Raw genomic sequence first — 27195 nt, 5'->3', positions numbered from 1 at the left:
GCGCCTCTGCCATCTGGCGCTGGCACTGGCTCATGGCCTCCTGTGAGAGGGCAGCCATGTCCTGGGCCACAGACGCCGCCTGCACGGAAGGCCCCAGGCCTCGCAAACAGTTCCCCATGTCTGACACCGTCGCACCCATTGCCTCCACCGCGGACGCCACCCGTGCGGTGTCAGCCTGGGTGGCACGCATGACCGGCACCACTCCCAGCTCCTGGACGGGGGTGGACTCCTCCACCTGCGACCGCAGCCGCCGCAAGCCGCCCGTCACCCTCTTCGCTCGTCTCCGGGTCGGTGGTTGCATCGGATCTATGTGTGGGTGTGGTAACTGCAGGAACCCGGGATCCATCTGGGCGGCAGATGTTCGCTTGGGCTGGGCTGCCCTCCGACCGCCCGGTCCCTCTGCTGCTCCTACCTCCACCTGCTGTACCGGGACGGCTGTGTTGTGCGCACCAGTGAGTGTACCAGACGCCTCATCACTAAAGTGCCCAACCGTGGTGAGTGTTTCTGCGATGGTGGAGGGTGTTGGTGACAGCAGTGGCGTTGTGTCGTGCTCTTCGTCCCACTCTGAGTCCATGGCACTTTGGGGTGGGGGTTCGTCTCCACCCATCCACTCTGAGTCACTGTCCGGTATTTCGTCTTCCTGGGTAGTACTGTCCCGGGTAGAGGTGTCCTGGGTAGTGGTGTCCTGGGTAGTGGTGTTCTGGCTCGGATGTGACGGGGGCCTGTGGCTGCCCCCCTCGTCGCTGGGTGGTCGCTCCCGCACGTGACGGGGGTGTCGTCTCCCTGTTGCTCCAGGTCTCTCCGTCTCCCGTGGTGTGCGAGGGGCATCCTGCGGGCGTCGCATGCTGGAGGGTCCGGGTCTCTCCGTCTCCCGTGGTCTCCGAGGGGCATCCTGCGGGCGTCGCATGCTGGAGGGTCCGGGTCTCTCCGTCTCCCGTGGTCTCCGAGGGGCATCCTGCGGGCGTCGCATGCTGGAGGGTCCGGGTCTCTCCGTCTCCCGTGGTCTCCGAGGGGCATCCTGCGGGCGTCGCATGCTGGAGGGTGCGGGTCTCTCTGTCTCCTGTGGTCACCGAGGGGCATCCTGCGGGCGGTCTGGGGGATATGGGGGAAGAGGGATATGGGGGAGGGGGGATATGGGGGAGGGGGGATACGGGGGATATGGGGAGGGGGGATATGGGGAGGGGGGTATGGGGGAGGGGGGATATGGGGGATATGGGGAAGGGGGGATATGGGGAGGGGGGATATGGGGGAGGGGGGTATGGGGGATATGGGGAGGATATGGGGAGGGGGGATATGGGGGAGGGGGGATATGGGGAGGGGGGATATGGGGGATATGGGGGAGGGGGGATATGGGGGAGGGGAGATATGGGGGAGGGGGATATGGGGGAGGGGGGATATGGGGATATGGGGAGGATATGGGGAGGGGGGATATGGGGGATATGGGGCAGGGGGGATATGGGGCAGGGGGGGATATGGGGGAAGGGGATATGGGGGAGGGGGGATATGCGGAGGGGGAGATATGGGGGATATGGGGGAGGGGGGATATGGGGGAGGGGGGATATGGGGAGGGGGGATATGGGGGAGGGGGGATATGGGGAGGGGGGATATGGGGGAGGGGGGATATGGGGAGGGGGATATGGGGGAGGGGGATATGGGGGAGGGGGGATATGGGGGATATGGGGGAGGGGGGATATGGGGAGGGGGGATATGGGGGATATGGGGGAGGGGGGATATGGGGGAGGGGGGATATGGGGAGGGGGGATATGGGGAGGGGGGATATGGGGGAGGGGGGGATATGGGGAGGGGGGATATGGGGAGGGGGATATGGGGAGGGGGGATATGGGGGAGGGGGGATATGGGGGATATGGGGGAGGGGGATATGGGGGAGGGGGTATATGGGGGATATGGGGAGGCTCACCCTGCCTGCTCTGACGAGGTCGTTCACCTTCTTGTGGCACTGGGTGCCTGTCCGTGGTGTCAGGGCCACAGCGGTGACGGCCTCTGCCACTTCCCTCCACAGACGCCGGCTGTGGCGTGGGGCAACTCTGCGGCCGTGCCCGGGATACAGGGCGTCCCTCCTCTGCTCCACCGCGTCCAGGAGCGCCTCCACATCGCGTGACTCGAACCTCGGGGCTGAGCGACGGCCAGCCATCCAGTCGGGTGTTGCGGTCGGGTGTTCCGGTCGGGTGGGGGGGGAGCAGCGCGGCCTTATGAGCCGTCACGCCGTGCACGCGTGCACGGCGTGAACCACTGCGCAAGCGCGGATCCCGTTACGTCGCTGCTAGCCCATTTCGGGCCGGAGACTATCGACCCATTTTTCCGACGTGACGCAAGTCGGATTTGCGCCGTTTTTTGCGCCGATCGGCGGACTTTCCGCCGATAACGGAGAATTTCGCCCTAGAAGTCAGCCAATTATCAAACATATTTCATCACTTGGAGATCACACATTATATTCTGTAGAGAATGCACATACATATTATCAGAAGTTCATAGTCAGCTTGAGTATTCAAGAGTTAAACACACAACATTGAGAGAAAGTTGTGCTGCTCACAAGCAGAGCTGTCTGGAATCCAAGGAGCAATGAGCTACACGTGACAGCAAATGTCGAGACGAAAGTAGTCTAGAGTACATATATAATATATGGACCACTGAACCAGGAGTAGAAGTGGAACCTGTCTAATATAGGAGCAAGGAGGAAAAACTGAGATGTTAGAATAGGAAAAGCACTGAACTTATTCAAAAGGACTACAGTTTGCCAGGATAAGGAGGGAGCCACAGGGAAGGGTTATCGAGAGCAATATCTAAGCATCATGGTGTAAGTGTGTACTCATATCAAAGATGTCAAAACAGATGCCATTCGTGGGTTTCCTCCGGGTGCTCCGGTTTCCTCCCACAGTCCAAAGATGTGTAGGTTAGATGGATTGGCCATGCTAAATTGCACTTAGTGTCCAAAATTGCCCTTAGTGTTGGGTGGGGTTACTGGGTTATGGGGATAGGGTGGAGGTGTGGGCTTGGGGCGGGTGCTCTTTCCAAGAGCCAGTGCAGACTCGATGGGCCGAATGGCCTCCTTCTGCACTGTAAATTCTATGATGATTCTATGATTCATAGGAAGGTTAACAACTGGTTCTGAATCAAGGTAAACAGTCAAAACATTCTTAAATGATGCACTGCATCACGGGTTAAAAGGGCTTAACTGACTGGCTGGAAAAACTTCGAACAAGGGAAGAAACCAAACAAAATGTATTGTTCATGAAGAAAGCAACATCACATAAAAGGGTAGGATGATGATCTTAAGGATATTAAGCTTCAATAGTAATACTATAATAAGAACTAGAAAGCAGGTCTTGACTTCTTTGCCTGCACATTTATGGGCCGAGATTCTCCGACCCCCCGCCGGGTCGGAGAATCACCAGGGACTGGCGTGAATCCCGCCCCCGCCGGTTGCAGAATTCTCCGGCACCGGAGATTCAGCGGGGGCAGGAATCGCGCCACGCCGGTTGGCGGGCCTCCCCCCAGCGATTCTCTGGCCCGGATGAGCCGAAGTCCCGCTGCTGGAATGCCTGTCCCGCCGGCGTGGATTAAACCACCTCTCTTACCGGCGGGACAAGGCGGCGCGGACAGGCTCCGGGGTCCTGGGGGGGGCGCGGGGCGATCTGGCCCCAGGGGGTGCCCCCACGGTGACCTGGCCCGCGATCGGGGCCCACCGATCCGTGGGCGGGCCTGTGCCGTGGGGGCACTCTTTCCCTTCCGCCTCCGCCACGGTCTCCACCATGGCGGAGGCGGAAAAGACTCCCTCCACTGCGCATGCGCGGTGATGCCGTGAGCGGCCGCTGACGCTCCCGCGTATGCGCCGCCCGGCAATGTCATTTCCGCGCCAGCTGTGGGGCACCAAAGGCCTTTCCCGCCAGCTGGCGGGGCGGAAATCAGTCCGGCTCGGGCCTAGCCCCTCAAGGTTAGGGCTCGGCCGGTCAAGATGCGGAGGATTCCGCACCTTTGGGGCGGCGCGATGCCAGACTGATTTGCGCCGTTTTTGGCGCCGGTCGGCGGACATCGCGCCGATTACGGAGAATTTCACCCATGGTGTTCAGCAATCAATTCTCCAACAATACCAGAGTGCCACCTAGATCCTCTTTATATTTGGTGCTGTCCATTAAACAAAGATTAAAACCTCAGTTCCAACTTAAGTACTAGGAAACAATAACTCTAACAAAGGAGCTATCCATAGAATCCCTACAGTCTGGAAGGAAGTCATTTAGCCCACTGAGTCTGCACCAACCCTCCGAAAGAGCACTCTACCTAGGCTCGCTCTCCCACCCTATCCCCGTAGCCCCAGCATTGATCATGGCCAATCCACCTCACCTACACATCTTGGGACACTAAGGGACAATTTAGCATGGCCAATCCACCTAACCTGCACATTTTTGGATTGTGGGAGGAAACCGGAGCACCCGGAGGAAACCCACGAAGGCATGAGGAGAACGTGCAAACTCCACACAGACACTCACCCAAGGCCAGAATTGAACCTGGGTCCATGGCGCTGCGAGGCAGCAGTGCTAATCACTGTGCCACCGTATCACCTAGGTTCTAAGGTAGGTTCTAAGATGCCAGACCTCTAATGTAGTCACCTCAGAATTATATCTGGTGCAGTGGATGAGTCTGTGAAAAACAGCTTAGGTATTTCAGCATGTGGTGAGGCAGATCAGGCGGAACAGAGATGTCAGGTTCTTGGGACATTATAACAAATTGTGGGACAGTGAAATAGGATTCACATGAACAAAACTAGCATCAATATGATCACAGAAAGGAGAAAAAGCAGCTGTGGAGAATTTAAATTAGACATACATGGGAGGGGAAATTTCCAAGCATATGAGACTAGATTTCAGTTGAATGTTGGGAGTACAAATACTGCATAAGGCACCAGCAGAACTTCCTGCTCTTCTTTGGCATCAACGTCCACAAAAAGGCTTCAATTTATCTCTCATGAGCGTTTGTTAATGCAACATCTCTAGGATGATGTTTCAGTTTTCATTATATGTTACAAGTCTTGGACCCACAGCTTAAGGGACACACTCATCGGTGTGGACTTAGAAAGAGCAATAACCAAGTTAATTATCCTTCACATGAAAAGAACTGACACCAATTGCAGTGTAGAAAGTGAATGCGATGGATGTTATAAAATTGAATATTCAGAACATGCTTACTAAAATCTCCGAGATAAATTAGTGAAAGAGATTTTTGGCAGACAAACTTCAGAGATGATGCAGCAATCAAAAGAACTTTCCAATGTAAAGATAACAAAAATCATTTGCATGCTTCTAAAGAAATGCCACTATGCTTCCCTTGTAGCATAGTTATGCTAAAAGACTTCAAGACATATTGGGTCATTAGGTCCAAGGGAAATAGCATTTTTTTTTTATAAACTGGGATATCTTAAGTTTAGAACAGAAAGCAATGGAGAAAATCAGCAATGTCCAACCTTTTCTGAAAAATAGTGGTGGCATTAGTGATTGTTCATCATTTTAAAATTAAATAAGAAAAGCACATCCAAGGCCCATATCAAAGTACAACTAGAAATAGGAAGAAGGAGAAAGCAATCCACTGAGTTCAAAAAGTTGAGTCCAATTAATAATTTAAATTCCAGATGGTTCAGATGGAGGTGTTGACCTTGGGTAGGGTGCTCTTCCCAAGAGCCGGTGCAGACTCGATGGGCCGAATGGCCTCCTTCTGCACTGTAAATTCTATGATAATCTATGAACATTAGTTCTAAAACAAACCAGAAATCTCAGCTCTGAAGTTACTTTAAGCTTTTGCTATAACTCAGCAACTTCTATTTAATTATCTTTTTTTTTGTGGAACATTTTCCATTGCTCAAATCTAAAGATGAAAATCTGCTTTTGCATAATTGCTTTCAACATGAGACACATCAAAATATCAGTTAGGTTTGTTTATGTTTTTAAGAGAGGCTCCTTTGGGCAGGCTTTGCTAATGCAGCTTCAGGTTAATATTGTGCTGACATCATAGAATCATAGAATAGAATCATAGAATCCCTACAGTGCAGACGGAGGCCATTCGGCCCATCAAGACTTGTTTTATCATTTTAAACCAAAAATACATATATTTTCAAACAGAATTATATTGTGAAATCAGAATCAAATCAGAATTTCAGTCTGATTACTTTTAACTAAACAAGCGTATTTTCTGGCATGAAAACAGAATATCCTGGAAAAACTCAACAGGAGTAGCAGCATCTGTGAAGAGAGAAACAGAGTTAGCATTTCAAGTCTAATATGGCTTTCCATCAGAACTAGGGTGGTTTGAGGGAAAGAGAAAACAGGGAGCTGCAAGCCAGTTGACTTATCAGTTGTTGAGAAAATGGTGGAATTATTAAGGATATCTTAACAATTCACTTAGAATTTATGACAAGTGAACTTGCTGTATCTAAAGGGATTTTCTTAAAATCCTGAGTATGGAAGGATTTTCTAATGAGAAGTTGAGTAGGTTGGACCTGTTCTCATTGAAATTCAAAAGAATGAGAGGTGACCTTATTGAGACATATAGGATTGTCAGAGCGCTTGACAGGGTAGATGCTGAAAAGTTGCTTCCCCTTGTCGGAGAGTCTCGGACCAGAGGGCATAATCTCAGACTAAGGTGTCACCCATTTAAAACATCTACATTTTATGGTCTTATAAATCCTGTTCAACAAATTTATTGGAGTTTTTTGAGGATGTAACTAGTAAGGCAGATAAAGGGGAACCAATAGATGTACTATACCTGGTTTTCCAAAAGGCTTTCGACAAGGTGCTGCACAATAGGTCAAATGGCATGTTAAGTGTGGATGGTGCTGGAGGTAATATATTAGCATAGATAAAGGATTGGTTAACTGACGGGAAGCAGAGAATGGACATAAATGAGACTTTTCAAGTTGGCAGGTAGTGAATAGTGGAGTACCACAAGGGTCAGTGATGGGCCTCAGCTATTTATAATCTATATTAATGATTTAGATAAATAGTGACCAATGTATGATAGAAAGTTAGGTGGTAAGGTGAGCTGTGGACAGAACACGAGAGGCAGCAAAGAGATATAGATAAAGTATGTGGGAACAAGATGGCAGATGGATTATAATGTAGGGAAGTGTGACATATTCACTTTGATCGAAAGAAGATGAGACGAATTTTGAAAGGATTGTGAATGTTCAAATAAATGTCGGTATGCTTGTACAAGGAATGCAAAAAGTTAACTTACAATTATTATGGGTCTGGGAGGGAAGGGAAGAGTGACGACAGAGATGTTAAAAATGGACCAAACACAGTTGAGTGTTCTGTCAACCATAATGGAGGAGAAACTGCAGCTGAGGAAAAGGAAGACATATCAGAAACACCATTGTGGAAGGTCACATCATCAGAGCTGATGTGAAGGAATTGGAGATAGAGGTTGAACATCCCTTATTCGAAATGCTTGGGGCCGAGTGTGTATTGTATTTCAGAATTTGAGGGATTTTGGAATATAATGTGCATCTGCGGCGCATTGGGAATTGCGCATGTGTGGCGCGTTGGAACCTGCGCATCACCCAGGGACTCGTGACATCATGTTAGTGCTCGAAAAAAATTGCAGATTTCAGTTAAGGGATGCTCAACCTATACCAGGAGAATGGAATGGAGTCCTTATAGAAAGCAGGGTATGAGGTAGTCGAAGTAGCTGTGAGAATCAGTGGGCTTGTAATGAATATTGGCAGACAGTCTATTACAAAAATGGAGACAGAGAAGTCAGGGAAGCGAAAGGAAATGTCAGAGATGGATTTTGTGAAGGTGAGAGAGGAGTAATTGGAAGCAAAATTGATTAATTTTTCCAGTTCTAGATGACAGCAGAACGTAGCACCGATAGTCTTTGATGTACTGGAAAAAGAGTTGTGGGAGTGGGCCCGAGTAGAAATGGAACAAGGAATGTTCTACATACCCCACAAAAAGATAGGCAGAACCAGGACCCATGCAGGTAACCACAGCCACATCTTTTATCTGGAGAAAGTGAGACAAGTTAAAGGAGAAATTGGTAATGAGAGAACCAGTTCAGCCAGGTGGAGGAGAGTGGATGGATGGAGATTGTTCAGGAAGCAGAAAAAAGTCACTGTTCTGGTAGAGGATGAAAGCATAGAAGGTGTGGACGTCCATAGTGAAGAGGTGGCGGTGAAGGCCAGGAAACTGGAAATGTTGAAATGGGATTGGTGTCAGAAGAATCTCAAATTCAGGAACACTGGACAAGGAGAGGGAAAATAGTGTCAAGATAGAAAGAAATAAGTTCAATGGGGGCAGGAACAGGCTGAAACTATGGGTTGACCAGGACAGTCCTGTTTGTGGATTTCCTCGCAGTTGATTATGCGACGTTAAATACAGAGATTAATGGTTTTCAGGAAGTAAATTACGCCAATTTCATGCATGAAACATTCTGCTATTGACATCCATATCCACATGAGGGTGCAACGAGCCTTTGCAGTTATTATTCAAGACCCATTACTGGAGACTAGAATAGAAAAACAGACACATTCTATTCCAAAGCTCAATGAAAAAAAACATGAGTAAGTGAATTATAATCAATAGCCAATATTAAAACTTTAGAAAGATTAGGCTGTCTTGAACAATTTTTTCCTCTTCATATGACTTTAAAAATTTTACAAATATAAATTTCCCAACATTTTCTGCAGCAAAGCATCTTGTGACATGCCCCCTAAGCTAGGCTTTTTCGTGCACACTTTCACAATTTTATTTTGGAAGTTAAGTGCAAGCTGATAACTGCACAGCAAGGACAAGAAGATATCTGGGACACTGAAAAATGACACCAATGATCTATCTCTGTCATCCAATGAGATTTAAGGATTGGGAAAGATATGAAGGACAGAGGAGAGTGAATTACGAGTCAAATTGGCTGAAGAGGGAGAAGAGGGAAAGAATTATTGAATTAATAACAATTTAAAAAGGTAACAGCAAGAAAAAGAAACATGTTTACATTTAGAGTAACATGTACCGGGGGTTTTAAAACTTAGGAATCTGGAATTTCTTTAAATAAATGTTGTTTGATTCAGGTTCCTTACACTGCAACAATAGGTAATCTTCAATTAAGTTAAGTCAGTATACTGATAATTACCACACCAACAGTTGGTAGAGGACAGAGGTCACTAATCAAGACACACAACCAAGGTATTTTTTACTGAAAGCAAAATCACAATTATTCCCATGTAATCTATTCTATTTTTATCATCTTCATGGCCATCAGTAACAATGGTATTAAGTGGCTAGAGCCATAGCAATAAACATAGACTCTTAAATTTTACTTTGAATTAAAATAAACTTTGTAGCTCAGAATCTGATGGTGGGCCGCATAAAATAGTGTCTACGAACTATGAAACTAACTTGTCATTTATCTGCTAATCATTTTTACCATTATCATTTTCCAGACAAGCAGCTGTTCCCATTATTATTTCCTTTTGTCTTGCACCATCATCCCATTTGTCATATGATCTTTCCTGCCTACCACACAATCCCAGACGTCCCTTTAACTTTTTTCTCCCCTCCCCCTTTCCCTGCCTCTGCATTTAACCGGAAACCTCTAGCATCTCTAACTTTTTTCAAGGCCACATAATACAAATTATTATGATTCCGGACCAGACCCCAACATTTGCCAGGATACTAGACAGGAATGCTAATGCTTTTTTAAAATTTGTAGAACCGGTTAGGAAAGGACACTTCGCTCCAGGAGTGATTCCATGTACAGATAAGGATATGGGGCAGGATTCTCCACCGGCGGGATGCTCTGTTCTGCCGGCGCCCGGGGGTTTCCCGACGGTGCGGGAAACCCCATTGACCGGCCGGCGTAATGGAGAATCCCACCGGCGAGTCGAGGCAGAAATGTGGCGCGGCGGGGTGGAGAATCCAACCCATGGTGTATTTAAAAAAGGTTATTATTAACACAGTATTATACTACCTTAACATCACAGAGACACAGTTTACAATTACCAGTTAAACAATGTATAACAACAAAAGGAAACACTGACTCCTAACTGATAACTCCTTTATCTCCAATCAAGCAAAGCCCTTCACAGGTCAAAAACTATGTTTAAATAAAGTTAGCAAACATAGGGGGTGCGATTCCCCCAGCCCCGGGCCGGGCCGGAGAATCGCCGCAACCGCGCCACGCCGCCCCGACGTGCGATTCTCCAAGGTGTGGAGAATCGGCGCCATTTGCGCCGGTGCATTTGGCGCACCATCGGTCGCGGGCCGCTGTACTTGGCCGGGCCGCCGATTCTCCGGTCCGGATAGGCCAAGCGGCCACGCGGAAAAAGCAGAGTCCCACCAGCGCCATCCACAGCTGGTCGCTGCCAGCGGGAACTCTGCGGGAATGGTCGGGGGGGCGGCCTGTTAGGGGGAGGGGTGTGGGGGGGGGGCTCCATTGGGGTCTGGCCCACGATCGGGCCCACCGATTGGCGGGCCAGCCTCTCCCCCACCCCCCGCCGGGCCATTTTGTTGTGCGTCCGGCCCCAGAACCCCCGCGCTATGTTGCATCGAGGCCGGCGCATTCTGTAAAGCCACCACGCATGCGCGGGTTAGCGCATCGCCACTGCGCATGTGTGGGTTGACGCAGTCCCCAGTGCGCGCCAGGAAGTGAGGCTGGAGCGGCGTGAACCGCTCCAGCGCCGTGCTGGCACCCTGTGGGGGCCAGAATCCCTACTGCCCCGCGCCCGTTTTGCGCCATCATGAATTGCGACGCCGTTCACGACAGCGCGGACACTCTGTCCCGCGATCGGAGAATCGCGCCCAGTATTATTTGCCATTCTCTGGATAAAAAGACTGCTTGAAGAGGGATATCTTTTCAGTAAACTGCCTGCAGATCCTTGTCTGTCAGATGAATGCTGAGTCTGACAATTTACTGCAAAATCTGTTGTTCAGCTCACAGCTTCCAGAAAACTACCTAAACTGACTGCTACCACCCTGGCCCTCTATTACATACATCCTGTTTATTCCACTCAAATACCATGACCTATCCTCTATTACATACATCCTCTCTATTCCACTCAAATATCATGACCTATTTAAGTTGAAACACATCTCTAATTATCTACTCCCCAGTAATCATAACAAAATCCCATTAGGTGTGTCCTTGTAAACATAAGCATAGCTTGAAAGGATGGTGTTCACACTTTTACGACATCTTAATTACACCTTTTGCAGCCAATAGTCTGTCTTTTAAACCAGGATTCTTCGCAAACTACGGCAGATATACATACACACCTAACGCAGGCATTTAAAACATCACTGCAACAAACACACATGATATAATATATATATACACCCAGCCTTCCACATTCATTCACAGAATAAAGGAAAGGATAAATAGCCCATGATTTCTAGTGAATGCACTTTTAGGTCATGTGCTCTCCTAAGCTTACTTAATCTCCATAAGGAGACCAGTAATGATAAGTAAATCTGTCACTCTAGGTGCAACCCACTTGTATGCCTCATGCAAACAAGGAGCAGGAGGAGGCCATTCACAGCGTCAAGGACCTGGGTTCAATCCTGGCCCCGGGTCACTGTCCTTGTGGAGTTTGCACATTCTCCCCGTATCTGCGTGGGTCTCAACCTCACAACCCAAAGATATGCAGCATAGGTGGGTTGGCCATGCTAAATTGCTCCTTAATTGGATTTTTTTTTTTAATTTTTAAAGAGCAACCAGGGGCGGAATTCTCCGACCCCCGCCGGGTCGCAGAATCACTGGGGCCCGGCGTGAATCCCGCCCCCGCCGGCTGCCAAATTTTCAGGCACCGGAGATTCGGCGGGGGCGGGAACGCGCCGTGCCGGTTGGCGGGCCCCCCCCCCCCCCCGGCGATTCCCCAGCCCGCGATGGGCCGAAGTCCCGCTGTTGTAATGCCGGTCCCGCCGGCGTGAATTAAACCACCTCCCTTACCAGCGGGACCAGGCGGCGCGAGCGGGCTCCGGGGTCCTGGGGGGGCGCGGGGCAATCTTGCCACGGGGGGTGCCCCCACAGTGGCCTGGCCCGCGATCGAGGCCCACCGATCCGCGGTCGAGCCTGTGCCATGGGGGCATTCTTTCCCCTCCGCGTCGGCCATAGCCTCCGCGATGGCCGACGCGGAGGTGACCCCCCCTGCACATGCGCGGGGATGACGTCAGCAGCTGCTGACACTCCCGCGCATGTGCGGACTTCAACCGGCCGGCTGAGTCCCTTCGGACCCAGCTGGCATGGCGCCAAAGGCCTTTCACGCCAGCCGGCGGGACGGCAACCACTCCGGCATGGGCCTAGCCCCTAAAGGAGAAATTGGCCCCCAAAGGTGCAGAGAAATCCACACCTTTGGGGCGGCCCGATGCCGGAGTGGTTCGCACCACTCCATCCCACCGGGACCCCCCCGCCCCGCCGGGTAGGGGAGAATCCCCCCCAGATCATGGTTCATATATTTCAATCAAGTCACCTCTTAACTCTTCTAAACTCCAGCAGATACAAGCACAGCCTGTCCAACCTTTCTTCATAGGACAACGTGCCCATTCCAGGTATTAGTCTGGTAAACCTTCTCTGAACTGTTTCCAAAGCATTTACATCTTTCCTTAAATAGGATGAGCGATACTGTACAGTATTCCAGATGTGGGGCGTCATTCTCCGACCCCCCAGCGGGTCGGAGAATGGTCGTTGGCTGCCGTGAATCCCGCCCCCGCCGGTTGCCGAAGTCTCCGGTACCGGATATTCGGCAGGGGCGGGAATCGGGCCGCGCCGGTTGGCGGGCCCCCCCGCTGGATTCTCCGGCCCGGATGGGCCGAAGTCCCGCCGATAAATTGCCTGTCCCGCCGGCGTAAATTAGAGTACCTATTTACCGGCGGGACAAGGCGACGTGGGCGGGTTCCGGGGTCCTGGGGGGGGGGGCGCGGGGCGATCTGACCCCGGGGGTGCCCCCACGGTGGCCTGGCCCGCGATCGGGGCCCACCGATCCGCGGGCGGGCCTGTGCCGTGGGGGCACTCTTTCCCTTCCACCTCCGCAACGGTCTCCACCATGGCGGAGGCGGAAGAGACTCTCCCCACTGCGCATGCGCGGGAAACTGTCAGCGGCCGCTGACGCTGCCGCGCATGCGCCGCCCCGACATGTCATTTCCGCGCCAGCTGGCGGGGCAACAAAGGCCGTTTCCGCCAGCTGGCGGGGCGGAAATCCCTCCGGCGTCCGCCTAGCCCCTCAATGTTGGGGCTCGGCCCCCAAAGATGCGGAGCATTCCGCACCTTTGGGGCGGCGCGATGCCCGATTGATTGGCGCCGTCTTGGGCGCCAGTCGGCGGACATCGCGCCATTTGGGGAGAATTTCGCCCGTGGTCTCACTTGGGCTCTATATGACTGGAGCATGACCTTTCCTTTTTTGTATTCAATTACCCCTGCAATAAATGACAATGGTCCATTAGCTTTCCTAAATACTTGCTGTACTTGCCTTTTATTGTTCTTAGAACATAGAATATACAGTGCAGAAGGAGGCCATTCGGCTCATCAAGTCTGCACCGACCCACTTAAGCCCTCACTTCCACCCTATCCCCGTAACCCAATAATCCTCCTAACTTTATTGGACACTAAGGGCAATTTAGCATGGCCAATCCACCTAACCTGCATGTCTTTGGACTGTGGGAGGAAACCGGAGCACCCGGAGGATACCCACGCAGACACGGGGAGAACGTGCAGACTCCTCACAGACAGTGACCCAGCGGGGAATCGACCCTGCAACCCTGGCGCTGTGAAGCCACAGTGCTAACCACTTGTGCTACCTTTCTGCCCATGCAGTTCAAAGAACAAAGAACAAAGAAATGTACAGCACAGGAACAGGCCCTTCGGCCCTCCAAGCCCGTGCCGACCATGCTGCCCGACTAAACTACAATCTTCTACACTTCCTGGGTCCGTATCCCTCCTATTCCCATCCTATTCATGTATTTGTCAAGATGCCCCTTAAATGTCACTATCGTCCCTGCTTCCACCACCTCCTCCGGTAGCGAGTTCCAGGCACCCACTACCCTCTGCGTAAAAAGCTTGCCTCGTACATCTACTCTAAACCTTGCCCCTCTCACCTTAAACCTATGCCCCCTAGTAATTGACCCCTCTACCCTGGGGAAAAGCCTCTGACTATCCACTCTGTCTATGCCCCTCATAATTTTGTAGACCTCTATCAGGTCTCCCCTCAACCTCCTTCGTTCCAGCGAGAACAAACCGAGTTTATTCAACCGCTCCTCATAGCTAACGCCCTCCATACCAGGCAACGTTCTGGTAAATCTCTTCTACACCCTCTCTAAAGCCTCCACATCCTTCTGGTAGTGTGGCGACCAGAATTGAACACTATACTCCAAGTGTGGCCTAACTAAGGTTCTATACAGCTGCAACATGACTTGCCAATTCTTATACTCAATGCCCCGGCCAATGAAGGCAAGCATGCCGTATGCCTTCTTGACTACCTTCTCCACCTGTGTTGTCCCTTTCAATGACCTGTGGACCTGTACTCCTAGATCTCTTTGACTTTCAATACTCTTGGGGGTTCTACCATTCACTGTATATTCCCTACCTGCATTAGACCTTCCAAAATGCATTACCTCACATTTGTTCATGCACTAAGCAGATACCTCTGCATCTCAGAGCTCTGCAACCTCTCATAATATGCTACTCTTTTATTCTTCCTGCCAAATTGGACAATTCCACACTTTCCTACATTATACACATTTGCTGTATCTTTGCCCATTCACTTAACCTATCTATATCTTTTTGTAACCTCCTTATGCCCTCTTCAAAACTTACTTTCCCAAGTTTGTATCTCAAAATTAATTTTATTGATGAAATGGGAATATATTACAAATGTACTTTTGCATAGCCTTAGTGCATGTTTATGAAGCTAACACTTGATGATGATTAATCACAAGCTATGAGACAAACCAACCACATGGTTACAATCTCTATGTTTCAACTAGTCCCAGTGCTTCACATTTTATAGAAAACTTTATAATAGAAATTAAAGTTTTTACAGTGCCTTTGAATACTGCCTACAACGTGCATTGTGCTGGTGCTTTGGAGTACCTTATTACGCACACACACGCGCGCAAAAACAAATAAGTTAGTGGAAAAACCTTCAAACGGGGAAGAACAAAAGACAAATATTCCAAAATACGATTCAGCCTCAATTTGAATTTGCTTGGTCTGATTCTAATGAATGTCAGTTCTCTAAAATAAAGCTATGTGCAGTCATCAGCTGCAAATCCACAAATATCTTATTTGTGATAGAATTCTAGCGAGAATGACTATTTCTTTCCTATCTAACATACATTTCATTTCATACTGTTGTTGTAGCAAAATCAATCAACTCACCTTGCCAGCTATCATTACAGACACAGAGCTTTTCTCCAGTTAAGTCACAGTAGCCATGATCAGGGCTCCCACAGTTGTCCTTACAATATGGAATGTCACAAGCTTCCCCCTTCCAATATTTATCGCATTCACAGAACACCCTGCCGCTACTTCCAGTCACGCACTTTCCATGGCCTGAGCAATTGTTTGGGCAGGAATTAATCCTTTAAAAAAAAGATGAAAATCTATTAAATATATGCCTAGTGTGTGGCCTGCACCAACACAGTTATGAACATTGCAGGTCTCACAACTATTATATTACAAACAACAAATTTTTAAGAAGTATTTTTCTTGATAAGATACAAAAAAGACAGCATAGAAAAAATGATCAAAACACAGATTCAAATCACAATTTACACACTTACTTACTCAGGCTGTATTGCAGCCTCTGCTCAAAATAATATTGTGCTCCAGTGTGGTAGTTAAGGCAATCCAATGCCATCATTGAATATTATTCATGAATACTGCATTAATTATGCAAAAGGGTTTGTAAAGAGTAAACCATACAAAATACTTTTAAGCTTCATACATATCTCATTTTAGTATTAATAATAATAATCTTTATTATTGTCACAAGTAGGCTTACATTAACACTGCAATGAAGCTACTGTGAAAATCCCCTAGTCGCCACACTCTGGTGCCTATTCGGGTACACAGAGGGAGAATTCAGAACATCCAATTCACCTAACAAGCATGGCTTTCGGGACTTGTGGGAGGAAATCGGAGCACCCGGAGGAAACTCATGCAGACTTGGGAAGAAAGTGCAAACTCTGCATAGTGACCCAAGCGGGAATCATACCTGGGACCCTGGCGCTGTGAAGCAAAAGTGCTAACCACTGTGCTACCGTGCTATTACCAACCATTTATCCTGCTCCATCTCACAAGAAATTTGGCATACAAATTGAACTACAAATAAAAATTAAAACCTGAGAAGTTTGTAGTCCTGGAACTCCTTCGCGAACCGCACTGTGGGTGTACCTACACCAAATGGACTGCAGTGGTACAAGAAGGCACCTCACTACCACCTTCTCAACAACAATTAAGGATGGGCAATAATTGCTGCCATTGCCAGCGACGGCCACATCCCATAGAAGAAGAAAAAACTTTATATCACAGCAGGGAGCCACTTAGCCTTTCATATCTGTGTTCGAGCAATCCAAATTTTTACTAATGCTCTGCTCCCTTTTCATAACCCAGTGCCCTGCTCTGCTTTAAGTATTTTCGCAATTTTCGCTGAATAGATGCAGAGTATTCCATACTCCAACAATCCTGAAAATAAAATTTCTCCTTTTGCTCTCCACATAACAATCCTGATAAAGAAATTTCCCCTATGCTCTCTACGCATCATGTTCAAGAGCCTTCAAGATTCCACTCATCCCATCTGCTATCTCCCCAACACCACCAACACTCCCGCGGGAGTCTGTCTTCCAATGCTCAGCTTTGATTGCACATCTATGAAGTACCTCGGGGCCTTGTACTGTGTTAAAGGCACTGCAAAAATGTATGCTTTTGAGTAAATGCTTGGCCTTGATTACACTAACTCAGAACAGCAGAGAGGGTAAAAGGAAACAAGTTCCCAAAAAGGCAAGCATACTTTGACCGAAAAAACTACAACAGTGCTTTTAAAAAAGACAGAAATGCTGGAAATATTCATCAGGTCAGATGCTGTGTGATTTGAGTATTTCCAGCATTTAATTTTTTTTTTCAGATTTATCACACCTGCAGTATTTTGCTTTTGTAAATAAAAAAGGCTCGTTGTCAAACTTTTTTTTCAGACTTTTTATTAAACACCAACTCTTTAGCTGGAAAAAAAACAAAGGATTCCCAAAGGGCTAAGAGTTCAAAATGGAACTCTGGTGTCCTAAAACTTTAAGCTAGTTATACTTTGTGGTTGAACTAGAACTGGCTTTAGACTATTTAAATGAAAAAACTAAAATTTCCCAAAGTTGTAGCTTTTCATCCGAGACTGAGAAAATTCCATTTAAGCTTGCATGCCACCCTCAATCCATTATTTATTATCTGCATTAACTGCTGTAATACTCGGGGGCCGTGCCCCTTTTGCAACGCTCCGCCCCCTCCAAAACAGCATACTCTAGGAGTACGCCACATGCTGTATGGACAGCCTCACGACGTTCCCTGAGGCCCTCCCCCCCGATGCTCTGCCCCGACCGGCCAAGTTCCCGACGGCGTGGATCACTCCTGCTATTTTTTTTCAGGATCTCGGAGTGGCGGCTGCGGACTGAGTCCACAGTCTCCCCGCCACAGTCGGGGAGAGCCGATCTGCGGGCAGGGGGGGCTTTGGCAGAGGCTGGGGGCACTGGTGGGAAGTGGTCCAGGGATGGTGAGCCTGGCCAAAGGGGGACACTATCGCACGGTGCAGCCGCTTCAGGCCGTCGCCGTGCGCATGCACAGTCACGGACCCGACAATTTTACGGCCATATTGGCAGTTAGACCCAGGGGCTCTACGCTGTGTGCCTGCTAGCCCCCCACCAGATTTTTCGGTCATAAAACGGCACCATTCCCATGCCGGCGACAGGACATAGTCTCCAAATCGGAGAATCTAGCCCCAGATATGTAGTCAGGGGCGAAATTCTCCATTATCGGCGCAAATCCGACCTGCATCACGCCGCCAAAAACGTCGCAAAGTCTCCGGCACGGAATTGGCTAGCAGCGACGTGACGGGATCCGCGCTTGCTCACGTGGTTCACGCAGTGCAGCGTCATACACGCCACACGGCGTGACGGCTCATAAGGACGCGCTGCTCCCCCCCACCCGACCGGAACACCCGACCGGAACACCCGAACGGATGGCCGGCCGCCGCTCAGCCCCGAGATTCCAGTCACGGGATGTGGAGGCGCTCCTGGACGCAGTGGACCAGAGGAGGGAGGCCCTGTATCCCGGGCACGGCCGCAGAGTTGCCACACGCCACAGCCGCCGTCTGTGGAGGGAGGTGGCAGAGGACGTCACCGCTGTGGCCCTGAGACCACGGACAGGCACCCAGTGCCACAAGAAGGTGAACGACCTCGACAGAGCAGCCAGGGTGAGCCTCACCCCCCCTGCCCGATATCCATATCCCCCATATTCCCCCCTCCCCCATATCCCCGCTCCCCCATATCCCCCCTCCCCATACCCCCTCCCCCATATTCCCCCTCCCCCATATCCCCCCTCCCCCATATCCCCCATATCCCCAAGTGAATCCAGCCCGAACCTTAACCTCTGCAATACACGCGCAACCGATGGCGTGCATTCATATACCTGTCTTAACACTGTTGCCTTTTACCCCTGCCACCACCACTCACAGGAGAAGCGCGCACACAACAAGAGGGAGCATGTGAGGACTGGAGGAGGCCCCGCTGATGAGAGGCCACTGATCGAACACGAGGAAAGGGCCCTGGAACTGGCTGGCGGACCTGAGGACCGGGAGGTTGCTGATGCAGAGGTTGGGGGCATACTAGCAAGTGAGCCACCGACAGCCCGTCCCCATATCCCCCCTCCCCTATATCCCCCTCCCCCATATCACCTGATCACTGCCTGCGTGTCTAACCATGCATGCTTCATTGTGTATCGCAGGAGCAAACGTCGAGGCACCCATCCCCGCCCTCCCCGGCACGGAACCCCGTCCCCCTCCCCGGGCCTCCCCGGCACGGACCCCCCCATCCTCCTCCCCGGCACGGACCCCCCATCCTCCTCCCCGGCACGGACCCCTCCATCCTCCTCCCCGGCACGGACCCCCTATCCCCCTCCCCGGCATGGACCCCCCATCCTCCTCCCCGGCACGGACCCCCCATCCTCCTCCCCGGCCCTCCCCGGCACGGACCCCCCCATCCTCCTCCCCGGCACGGACCCCCCATCCTCCTCCCCGGCACGGACACCCCATCCCCCTCCCCGGCACGGACCCCCCATCCTCTTCCCCGGCACGGACTCCCCATCCTCCTCCCCGGCACGGACCCCCCATCCCCCTCCACGGCACGGACTCCCCCATCCTCCTCCCCGGCACGGACCCCCCATCCCCCTCCCAGGCACGGACCCCCCAACCTCCTCCCGGGCACGGACTCCCCCATCCTCCTCCCCGGCACGGACCCCCCATCCCCCTCCCAGGCACGGACCCCCCATCCTCCTCCCGGGCACGGACCCCCCCATCCTCCTCCCCGGCACGGACCCCCCCCATCCTCCTCCCCGGCACGGAGCCCCCATCCTCCTCCCCGGCACGGGCCCCCCCATCCTCCTCCCCAGCACGGACCCCCCATCCTCCTCCCCGGCACGGACCTCCCATCCTCCTCCCCGGCATGGTCCCCCCATCCTCCTCCCCGGCCCTCCCCGGCACGGACCCCCCATCCCCCTCCGCGGCACGGACCCCCCATCCTCCTCCCCGGCACGGACCCCCCATCCTCCTCCCCGGCACGGACCCCCCATCCCCCTCCCCGGCACGGACCCCCCCATCCTCCTCCCCGGCACTGACCCCCCCTCCCGGCACTCCCCCGGAGCCCAGCCCACTGTAACCACCCCCCCCCGCCGCACACACACACACACCCCTACACACACCTCTCCCACACATTCAGACTGCGGCCACGCCATCGCCTGCCCAGCGGCCAACCCCCCAGGCCGTCACCCACCTCCACGCTGGTCGGCGTAAACCATGAGCACAGGTTGATGCCGATTAAAAGGAGGTTTGATTTACGTCGACGTGACCCGTCATCACGTTGACGGGACTTCGGCCCATCCGGACGGGAGAATATCGGCAGGCCCAAAATCGGCTGCCTTGCGCCCACCCGTGCCATTCTCCGACGTCTGCGGCGCCATTAACGCCCCGCCGACTTTTCTCCCTTTGGAGACTTCGGTGGGCGGCGGGGGCAGAATTCACGGCGGCCAACGGCCATTCTCCGACTCGCTGGGGGGTCGGAGAATGACGCCCCAGATGCTTATCTCAGAGCCAAATCTCACACCAAGTTTACTGTTAAGAACCCCACTGATGTTGGACGCGGGAGTATCCCAAAACCCGGAAGGGCAACTTGGAACCACCAGTTCTGAGTGTGTTTCTTCAATTTGATATAATTTGAGGATAGATATGCAGACCAGTGAGGGAAAAGTCCGATCTTGTTGCAACCAGAATACAACACAAAACAATGGTACATTTAACTACAATAATGGCTACACACTATTAATTGAAGTGAGGAACAATAGAAGTATAGAATTTTAGGTGTTCAAAGTGGGGACATGAGAATACAGTTCTCAGGTTAGTGCTGAAATCCTAGCTTCCAAAGCGAGCCATTTAGATAGGAGATCAAAAGGGAAATACGGTACGTTGGTAGCCGGCAGCTCTGTACTGACAGACTCCATATTCTGGAATTAAACCCCATTCCTATCTCTCTACATCCACTCTGAGAAATGTCCAATGTCTCAAAATACCCACGAGGTATCTTTAAGTTTAGGAAAGCTTTGTTGGTTCAACGTAGTTTGTCTCAGATCAACAGCTCCTAGCCTAGAATTCTGCTTTCTGGGAGAGTTCTACTTTCCAGGGTTCATTGCTGGGATCATAACTGCTTTCCAGTGGCTTCTCTTTCTCCTTTCCACCTCACCTGTCAGTACAGAGCTACCGGCTGCTGATATACCATATTTCCCTTTTGACCTCCTCCTATCTAAATGACTCGCTTTAGAAGCTAAGATTTCAGCATAATATGTGAACTGTATTCTCATGTCTTCACTTTGAACACCTAAAATTCAATACCCACCTCACTTAAGTACATATGTATTTGTCCTGCTTCCAAACTAATTCGCACATCAAAACCCCTCAGACAGCTGCACTCTTATCAAATCCTCTTTATCCCATTCTTCAAACTTTATTTTATCCAAACATCTTTCATCTTTATTGTATCCCATTCTTAAATCTCTACTTTAGTTCAGTTCTTGATAATGCAAACAGACTGGTTTAATCTTAAACTATTACCACGGAGATAGGTGGAATCAGCAAAATGGAGTTTGGATCTTGGAGCATGGAAAAACAATGGTCTTCCCAATATTTGATTGGAGGAAATGGACGGAACGATTAGTACTGCTTTCTCTCAGTACCAGGGACCTGGGTTCAAGTCCGGCCTTCAGTGACGGTGTGCAATTTTCACATTCTCCCAGTGCCTGCATGGGTTTCCTCCCACAGACCAAAGATGTGCAGGTTAGGTGGAGTTACGGGGATAGGGCAAGGGAGTGGGTCTAGGTAGAGTGTCCCTCCGGGGGGTCTATGCGGACTTGATAAGCAGACTTCTTCTGCATGGTAGGGCGTTACAACCTGCCTGCTTACCATTGGCTGCGGACTAATGACAATCCCACAATCCTGTGGGAGTATGAGCTTCCCCAATGAGGGGGGGCGGAGAAATCATTAGCAGACTCCCTGTATAAATAAAGCTGGCCAGTTTGGAACCAGCAGGAAGGAGTAAGCAGCAAGTGAGGTTGCTGCTGTTGTGTGTATATATGTTATTGTAAATAAATGTTATTTCTTTGTATCCTTGAAACTTGTGCTGGATTCTTCGTGGCCCTCACAAAATAGGGATTCTAAGATTCTGCTCACCAATCATGGATGTCCAAAATGCAGTCTGATAATTTAATTACTTTGAAAGAGTTCAAAGAGATGGTGATGTGATAGAGCCATATGTTGACAGGGTACATATGAAAACTAATGATGTGCTTTTGGATGATGTTGCCAAGAGGCAGCATGTGGATGAGAAATAGTAGTGGGGCCAACAATTGATCTTTGAGTAGTCCCATCCAGATAGATTAGAGTGAGGAGATGGCACAGTCAACTGTGTCAAAGGCTGCAGACAGTTCAAGGAGGACAAGGAGGGAAAGTTTACTTTGTCACAGTCATGCAGGTTGTCATCTGTGACTTTGATAAGAGTTGTTTCAGAGACGAAAATATGATTGCAGGAATTCAAACATGACATTCCAACAAAGATGGATGCAGATTTGTGAAGGGACAATACGTTCAAGGAATTTGGAAAGAAAAGGAAAATTGAAAATGGGATAAGTCTGAAAGAATGGTGGAGTCAAGTGTTGATTTTTGAGGGGTATTAGCAGCTATTTTGAAGGAGCGAGGGACAATACCTGAAGAGAGAGAACAGTTTACAATATTAGTCAAGATGGGGATGAGGAAGGGGAGTTTGATGGTCAGCAGTTTAGTGTGAATGGGGTCAACAGAGCCGGAGGTAGGCCTCATGGACAAGATTTTATTCCAACATTGCTAGAATCCTCTGTGGCAGTCAACGAATCAAAGTTGTTGAGAACATGTATAGTTTTAGACACTGCTACACACAAATTATTCATCTACTTCAAAAACAGGAAAAACCTCTTACAGAAACGAACTTTGTATTGATGATATTAAATTCTTTGATTCAGTTTAACTAAGAGACAGGACATTAAAAACATTGGGCGGGATTCTCTGATCCTGAGGCTAAGTGTTGACGCTGTTGGAGCAGCGATTCTGACCCCTACAGGGAGCCAGCATGGCACTGGAGCGCCCTACACCGCTCCAGCTGCCCATCCCGGCGTCAGATGGGCGCCTCGATTCTGCGCATGTGCAGTGGGATCGCCGCGATTGCGCGCATGCGTGGTGGCTCACTTTTCCACACCAGCCCCGCGCAACATGGCGTTGGGCTACAGGGGCCGGCGCAAGAGGCCCCCCAGCCCGAGAGCTGGGCCCGCCGATCAGTAGGCCCCGATTGCGGGCAGCCCGGCCAGAGCGGAGGCCCCCCCCCCCGCCCCCCCCCCCGCCCCGGCCTGGGCTGAGAGAATCACACCCATTGTTTTTCCTTCATTGTAAGTTCCGATGGAACAAAATTTCAGAGTGGTTCCAGTCAGTGTAGCAATCATATCCCAAATGTCAAGTGATAGGGAGACCTCAGGCACTGGTAAAACCAGCGCCCTTAATACCCATTCCAGCCTTTGAGGAACCTTTTACAAGGGTCCTAATTGATTGTGTAGGACCGCTTCCTAAAACAAAAAGTGGAAATCAATATCTTTTGACCATAATGGATGTGTCTACTAGGTTTCCAGAGGCCATTCCAGTACATAATATTACAGCTGAAAAGAATGTGGACGAGTTACTTAAATTCTTTACTAGATATGGACTACCCACAGAAATACAATCGGCTTGAAGGGCGGAGTGGCCTACTCCTGTTCCTATTACTTACGGTCTTATCGTCATATGGTCAACATACATTAGCAGCACTTCACACAGTTCTTTAAAACCATCAAGCCACATTTAACTTAATCCAATTCAGAACAGAGGTGGTGGCACTGGGAAAACGTACCTAAGGCATTCATCTCGAACTGCCAGTGTGATTGCACAGTTACTTGCATTAATTTCCATTGTTGGACAACTGCATAATGCTTTGAAGTACAATTGACATAAGCCAACCTTTCACATTTATATTGTCCCTGTTCATCTGAAGTCACAGAAAATGTAGAAAATGCAAGAGAACATGGTGTAGAGGGTAATAGAGCATGGATAAAGGAATAGTTAGCGAATAGGAAGCAGAGAGCAGACATAAATGGATTTTTTTTCTGGTTGACAAGCTGTAGCCAGTGGTGCAGAGGGCTTAACTATTTAAAATTTACATCAGGTTTGGCCAAGGTAGGGTATAAGGGGCCAGATGTGGCCCACAAAGCCCATCTATGTGGCCCCCCGAAATTGTTTTTCCTTCATTGTAAGTTCCGGTGGAACAAAATTTCAGAGTGGTTCCAGTCAGTGTAGCAGGTTGGGATTCTTTTGTAATTCCTCACAAAAGGGACTTGATCATCAGCAATTTTACAACAGCTTCTGAGCAAAATCTTCCTTAAATGTCCCATCTGTGATTTCGCATCTGATAACTGCACTACAGGGATTTTATGATAAATGGTTTTGCGGGAATGGGTAATTTTTTTGAATAGATTCCAATATGGCCAAACTTGTTCGCAATGTGGCCAGTATTTGTAAACCATGCAAAACAACTGCCCTTGCCACATAATTAGCATCTTGACATTGACAAATTATTTTGTTCTTCATTAGTCCATGAAGAAAGGCTTCTAATGAATGTAGGAATTTCAGATGTATTGCATTATGTGTATTTGGTGCAGTCAGGGTTAAAAGCCTGATTTGATATGTGAATGCTGCAATCATGTTTATAAAATCATTTTGAAAGACAGCTAGGCTTTTTGGAGCGAGGTGCAATTAGAGCACAGTAAAAGTTTAGGCTAATGGACTTTTATTTTATATTAAGAGGGTTCCCTGGGCAGTAGATAATTTGTGTTATGCTGTAGTTAATGGGAGGAGCCAGAGGTTGAAGCAGTCAGGTGTTGAGGTTTTCAGAGTTAACTTTTTGGCTGGAAGGGGAGCTGAGAAGGTTTCTAAAGAATACAGTCAGACATTCTGCGCTATTCTGACAGGTATCACAGGTTTCTTTTTTTCGAACAGTCTCAAAAGATCTCTCTTTGTCAAAGTTGAGTGTCCAAGACACCACTTTACAGCAAGTATTCCTCAGCCTGCTAACTATATTTAAAAGTGGATTGGGACCCAAGATGGTTTGGTTGTTTGAGTGGGAATAAAGATAACAGTTAAGGGTTATTGTGTCACTGTATTGTTAGCATTGTTTAAGTGTAAGCTATTTTGTTGTGTGATGTTAAAGGTATTTTAATACTGTGTCAGTAATAAAGTTTGTTTTAATATACCATAACCCTATTTGGCGTGAAATCACTCCTGGAGCGAGGTGTTCTTAACTCACAGTCTTACAAAATTAAAATAAAATATTAGAGTTCCTGTCCAGTATCCTAACCACTGTGGGGGTCTGGTCTGAGATCTTAAGATGCTGGTGAAGACTAAGAAACAGACATGCAGCAGAAAGGTTGTGAAAAGAAATGTATAAGATGCAGCAGCCTTTGTATATAACAAACTCCCACAAACAACAATGTGGTAGTGACCAGATAGTCCATTTTGGTGTTGTCAATTGAGGCCAGAACACAAGAACCCTGCTCCTATTCCAAATTAGTCGAATCTCTTACAGCCATCTGAGAAGATGGACATGACCTCCATTTAGAGTTTAAACTTTTCACCTGAAATATGGTACGTTCATCAGTGAAGCACACACTCACTACTGCATTTAAGTGTGAAGATAGGTAGACTCTGGAGTGGGAATCCACAACCTTTCGATGCATAGTTAAAAGTGCTACCCACAGAGTCTTGGTTGACACTATTATTGTGACTAGATGGAAACAGAATTTTTACTGAATGCATCAAGGAGGTCTATACATGACTCCATTTTGTTTTACCTATTGTAGAATAAAGCAGCTTATGAATTTGCCAATGTTCAATTTGTTAAGTAAATGTGCAAAAGACACAGGAGTTGAATTACAATCATGGGTTTCACAGCCAATTTCTATAGTAGACAAGTGACATCTAAGTAGATTTATAAGGTGGGTACAAATTCAGAACAATAATTTTTCTTTACAAGTTTTCAAAACTTTCAACTCTGTTTTCTAAACTGAGTTAAGAGAAATCCAGCTTGTAACATTTTTCCATAATCTAGCCCATGAAAATTAAATTTTTTGCTTGATGGCTGACATTTTTGCAAAATGTTTCCCCAAAAATAAAAACTGAAACAACACAAGTTATTTGGTCATAAAATGTGGTGCACAATAAACAATATCTGACCTTTTAAAACACAGATTTCACCCTTGCTGAAGCTGAACATGCACACTTAGAATCTTATAAAAGTGTTTCTCATTGGCCCCGACAGGTCACTTTCCTTGTAGCCTGCATTAGCCTGCATAACAGCGAGATTGATTGACGTTATTTTCTTGGGCAGTACTTAAGGATTTAATAAAATTCAAGATGTTTATCAAACTTATTGGTCGGTATTTTGGACACATTTTATCAATGTATTTTTACAAAAATGAACAGTGGGTTAAAGCAACTCTGATCAAACTAAACCTGTAAATAATTCAGCTGCAGAGTTTAAATTATGACTTGCAATCCACATACCAATGCATATTTGACCAATCCCTAGTTACAACAATCTGGTAAATGGTTGTTTTTAGCACAGAAGATTAATTAAATGAACTTATTTCCCAGTCTCACTCATCAGTAGGGGATGTAATGGTTACAGAGATGAGGCAGGAAAGTGGACTTAGTGAGTATTGGATCAGCCATGATCTTGTTAAATAGAATCCCGACAGAAGGAGGCCATTCAACCCATCGAGTATACACCGACCCTCCAAAAGAGCACCCTGCCGAGGCCCTTGCCCCCACTCTATCCCCATAATCCCACCTAACCTTTTGATCACTGACGTGCAATTTAAGGGCCAATCCACCTAACCTGTACAGCTTTGGACTGTGGGAGGAAACCGGAGCACCCGGAGAAAACCCACGCAGACACTGGGAGAATGTGCAAAGTCCACACAGACAGTCACCCGAGGTCGGAATCGAACCCGGATCCCTGGCGCTGTGAGGCAGCAATGCTAATCACTGTGCCATCGGGCACAATCGCGGAGCAGGCTTGAAGTGCGGAGTGGCCTACTCCTGTTCCTATTACTTACGGTCTTATCGTCATATGTTCAACATACATTAGCAGCACTTCACACAGTTCTTTAAAACCATCAAGCCACATTTAACTTAATCCAATTCAGAACAGAGGTGGTGGCACTTGGAAAACGTGCCTAAGGCATTCATCTCGAACTGCCAGTGTGATTGCACAGTTACTTGCATTAATTTCCATTGTTGGACAATTGCATAATGCTTTGAAGTACAATTGACATAAGCCAACC

The 27195-nt window shown here is 48.9% G+C and overlaps 1 protein-coding gene across 2 annotated transcripts in view; it reads right to left on the bottom strand.

Annotated features, from left to right (window-relative positions):
- atrnl1b (attractin-like 1b) overlaps window positions 1-27195 on the bottom strand; it is a 1392850-nt gene that overhangs the window by 1214121 nt on the left and 151534 nt on the right. For both annotated transcript variants that reach the window (XM_072479459.1, XM_072479460.1), the window contains exon 5: window positions 15373-15575. In XM_072479459.1, coding sequence (XP_072335560.1) covers window positions 15373-15575 — 203 coding nt within the window. The remainder of the gene's footprint in view (window positions 1-15372; window positions 15576-27195) is intronic.

This window comes from Scyliorhinus torazame, chromosome 16 (assembly GCF_047496885.1).
Source record: "Scyliorhinus torazame isolate Kashiwa2021f chromosome 16, sScyTor2.1, whole genome shotgun sequence".
NCBI lineage: Eukaryota > Metazoa > Chordata > Chondrichthyes > Carcharhiniformes > Scyliorhinidae > Scyliorhinus > Scyliorhinus torazame.
The sequence above is the reverse complement of the archived record's forward strand: the minus strand, read 5'-3'. Positions and strand labels throughout refer to the sequence as shown.